The following is a 4,162-nucleotide window of genomic DNA, read 5'->3' on the forward strand; positions in this document are numbered from 1 at the left end:
GGCAGTCCTAGTTCTAGAAGCGGGAGTAGCTAGGCAACGGTAGGCAGTCCTGACTTAAAGGGAAAGGCGCGTCTAACAGAAAATTAACTCAGACAACAGAAACTTAATGCTTAAGACTGCTACTAATGTACAATGGAGGTCAGGCACGATCTCCTACACTCTGTAGTCCTGGTTAGCCTCAAACTTACTGTGTAGCCCAGGCTGGCCTGGAGCTTGCCATCCTCCTGCCTCAGCCTCCTAAGTGCTGAGATTACAGGTATATGCAAGCATTTCCGCCTACAATCTCTTATTTAATATGTACAGATAGGAGATTGTTCCCAACTAGATATTAGTGTAAAGAGAACAAATCCTCCTTAACCATATGAATTCGTAGAAGTTATTAATAATACAGATCAGTGGTTAAGCAAATGGCCTTTAGATTTACTTTATACTACCCAAGTAGACTGAATATCTATGTGAAATTCATTTTGTGTTTGATGAATTTTTAAGATTATCATGTTAAAAAAAGTGTTCATGCCTGCTCTTGAGACTGATTAACTTCATGATAATTGAAGTTTTTTTTTTTTTTTTTTTTTTTTGGTTTTTGGTTTTTCTCTGGTGCCGGGAACTGAACTCACAACCTTGCGCTTGCCAGGCAGGCGCTTTTGCTGCTAAGCTAAATCCCCAGCCCTGAGTGTTGCTCTTCTTTTAAGTTTAGTATAATTTTTTCTATAGAGCACTTGCCTAGCATGTACAGGTCCCAGCATGGGTTCTGTTCCCAGCACAGGGAGGGGAAGAACAAATAAAATGGGGCTGGGGGTGTGGCTTAGTACTTACTTAGCTTGCACAAGACCCCAGAACCACATGCGTATGCATGCATGGGCGTGTAGTGCTCTAGGTGTAGTTCTGAGATGAAGGGAGGGGCAGATGTAGTAAGGTTGGCCCAAGATTACAACTGTTTGTAAAAAAAATTTCAGCCTGACGTGGTGCATGCCTGTAATCCCAGCACTGGGGAAGATGAGGCAGGAGGATTGCCCTGAGTTCAAGGCCAACCTGCAGTACATAGTGAGACCCTGTCTCAAAAAAAAAAAAAAATCCAGAGGCTTCACCAAGGCATGTTGATCTGCTGTACATTGGTACTGCTTTACAGTGCTTCAGGAGCTTTAGTTTCTTTAAGTAAATGATGCATGATTAAGTACATGACCTTTTTTATTAGTCTCTTCATAAAAGAACCACAAGCCGGGCATGGTGGTGTACGCCTGTAATCTCAGCACTTGGGAGGTTGAGGCAGGAGGATCACTGCAAGATCGAGGCCAGCCTGGGCTACAAAGTGAGCTCAAGGCCAGCCTGAGCTGCATAGTGAGACCCTGTCTCAAAAAGACAAAAAAAGAAAAAAAGAACCATAGACAGGTGTCAGAGGCCTAGAAATGGGCAGTGTAGCCCAGTAGAGCCATGTGCTCTAAAAATTTTCTGACTAAAGTCACTTAGCTTCATCCAGAAATTATCCCACACTTGTTTTCCTGTGGCATTCATCTTTCTCTAACCTGTGACTAAGATTTGTCCTGATTTTTCTCTAAAACCCTTTTGGGTATTACTTCTTCGCACTGTGTTTTGTCTTCTGTTGAGGTGCCGTCTTTATTTCTGCTCTCCCGAGTACCACAGCCTCCTTCATAACTCCCTTCACTGTCCCGTCACCCCTTCTAACTTCTCTCCATTGTTTCCACCCCCAAAGGTGCTCTTTGCAGTGTGTTCTTTATCCATACTCTTGTCCAGGCAGCATTTCCATCAGGTGTTAAAGCCTGAACATGCAGTGTTTTGCCCTTCTTTTAAAAACCTTTTTCAATTGTACATATTTGTGGGGTGGAGTGTGGTAATTTGACACATGGATACAATGTGTAATGTCAAATCAAAGTAATTAGCAATTACATCGATTTAATTTTTTTCTGTGCTGGGAACTTTCACACGCCTCTCTTGTAGCTCTTTATCAAATATATAGTAAGTTGTTGTCAGCTGGCATCACCTTACTCTGCTGTAAAACTTGAAAGAACTCATTGCTCCCTAACTGTATTTTCATACCGATTAACCGGCCTCCCTCTGTCCCCTTCACCCCTCCCTTTCCCAGCCTCTAGTGATTAGTATTCTACTCTACATCGATGAAAATAAACTTTTCTTTTTGTACTTAAGATTGAACCCTGTGCCTTTGCACTGAACTACCTCCCCAAACACCACCCAACCCCCTTTTGAAGAAAGTTTTGAGACAGGGCCTTGCTAAGTTAAGTTGCCCACCCTGGGCTCAAACTTGTGATCCTCCTGCCTCAGTCTCCCAGAGTGCTGGGAGTATGGTTGTGTGCCATCACACCTGTTTATTGTTGTGGTTGCCTAGACCTGACATCAGCCTCCTGTTGAAAACATGCTAAATTCTCTTGAGAAGTCCATGTGCAGAGGTTTGGGAAGTGTTCTGTGCATGTATCCAGGACCTTGTAACTAATAGGTCAGCCTACTTACCCAGCCAGTTTTGCCACACCCTAATCTCCTACCTCATTTCTGCCTCAACCTCCTGAGTGTTCAGATTACAGGTACAGACCACTATACCTGGTAGAAATGAACTTTTAATTAAGTCCTACGTATCTGTGAGAACACAGTATTTATTTTTCTGTGCTACACTTATTTCGCTTAACATAATGTTCTCCAGCTCTATCCATGAGCATGTAATTTTCATAGTGTTCCTTCACAGGCTCAAAATGTGATTCATATTTTAAATATAACTCCTGTAGATTCCATTAACAATTCTCATATGTGCACAAGCATGTACAATTTATAATACACTAACAATAGATATATCCATGAATTATCTTTTGCAAGAAAATAGGTCCTTTGGATCTCATTATTAAATAGTGTATGAACAGGGTGAATATTAAAGAGTTACTCTGTATGCTGGGCCATGCCTCTAATTACTTCTGAATAGCTTTATTCAGATTTTTAGGCAGTGTTTTACTGATTTGTTACCATGAAATTTAAAGTACTATTTTTTCCTGTTGTGGAGTTATACACATTGGCACATTTAAGATTAACTAGCTTCTAAAGAAAAAGAGTGATAACCAGAAAGCATTTAGTTTTAATTTTCATAATTTTTTCTATTTAAATCAAAAGCACCCTTTTAAAGCCCCTAAATCAGCCTTTCATAAATAAAGAGGAAATCATCTTGTGATCATTTCTTGATGATGGTGTATGTTGTTTCTCTGAAAAAAAGAGTTTAAGATTTGATTTTCTTCTATTCTATACTTTGTTTATTCATCATTGAATTGTGGTTGGGTATTTAACGTCACTGATAAGTGTTGACTCTTTGGATCATTGATGACTATTACAGTTTTCATCAAAGCAACTGAATCTTTATCTTTTGGGTATGAGTAGAACATAACAGCGCATAAATGGGCTGCCTGTGACCTCAATGTGAGCTTCAGCCATTGTAGAGAACATTTCTGGTCAGTGGCTACTGTTTGGTTTGTTAAAATCAAAACAAATATACAAATAACTCATGAATAATTGTGAACATAGTGTTTGAATGGATGTTTAATAAATATGCATTAAAAATCTAATTATAGTAATGAAGTTTACTGTTGAAATTTTAATCCAGCCCTTTAGCAGTAATAAATGTGCTTTTCCTCATTGTGCATTTTTCTCACAGCAGTTGAGCAAACATTTTAAAGTAGAAATCTGAATTCCTTATATAGTTTGATTTTGTTTCGCTAAACGTGTGCTCTTTTTGACGACAATCTTCTTTCTCTTCATGAAAAGTGAAGCTTCTTTATTCTATAACGGTTCTTTTGATGAATTTTGACCTGTCTGTTTTAGGGCTGACTGACATATGAGCTGTCAGAAGACTGCTAAAACACGACCTGGAAAGTTTGGATTGTGATTTGGATTTCATTCTGTTCTGCTGGATCCAGAATTTGGCATTTCCGTTTCCTCATCTGTAGAATGGGATTGATTATCCTAACTCTGCCTTACTCGGGAGACCAAATAACGAGGTTATTATGTGGGAAAATCTCTTTAAATGTAAGAAATGTTACATACGTGTGCAGCTGTGCTCAGAATAATTGAAATATTAATAGTGAAGTGCTAGAGGCAGTGGATTTGAGTCAGTGAGTATAAATGGAATGAACTCAACTTTTCTTTTTTTTTT

At 39.2% G+C, this 4,162-nt stretch overlaps 1 protein-coding gene across 3 annotated transcripts in view; it reads left to right on the forward strand.

The window, feature by feature from the left end:
• Positions 1–4,162, forward strand: part of Lace1 (lactation elevated 1) — a 231,154-nt gene that overhangs the window by 7,061 nt on the left and 219,931 nt on the right. Inside the window, exon 1 of one of the 3 annotated variants that reach the window (XM_013510900.1) lies at positions 3,877–4,035. The exons of the other annotated variants lie outside the window; for them this stretch is intronic. Coding sequence (XP_013366354.1) covers positions 4,014–4,035 — 22 coding nt within the window. The 5' untranslated portion in view covers positions 3,877–4,013. Of the gene's footprint in view, positions 1–3,876; positions 4,036–4,162 lie in introns of those variants that run through there. 3 annotated transcript variants of the gene reach the window in all.

This window comes from Chinchilla lanigera, unplaced genomic scaffold (assembly GCF_000276665.1).
Source record: "Chinchilla lanigera isolate Chin_1 unplaced genomic scaffold, ChiLan1.0 scaffold00010, whole genome shotgun sequence".
NCBI lineage: Eukaryota > Metazoa > Chordata > Mammalia > Rodentia > Chinchillidae > Chinchilla > Chinchilla lanigera.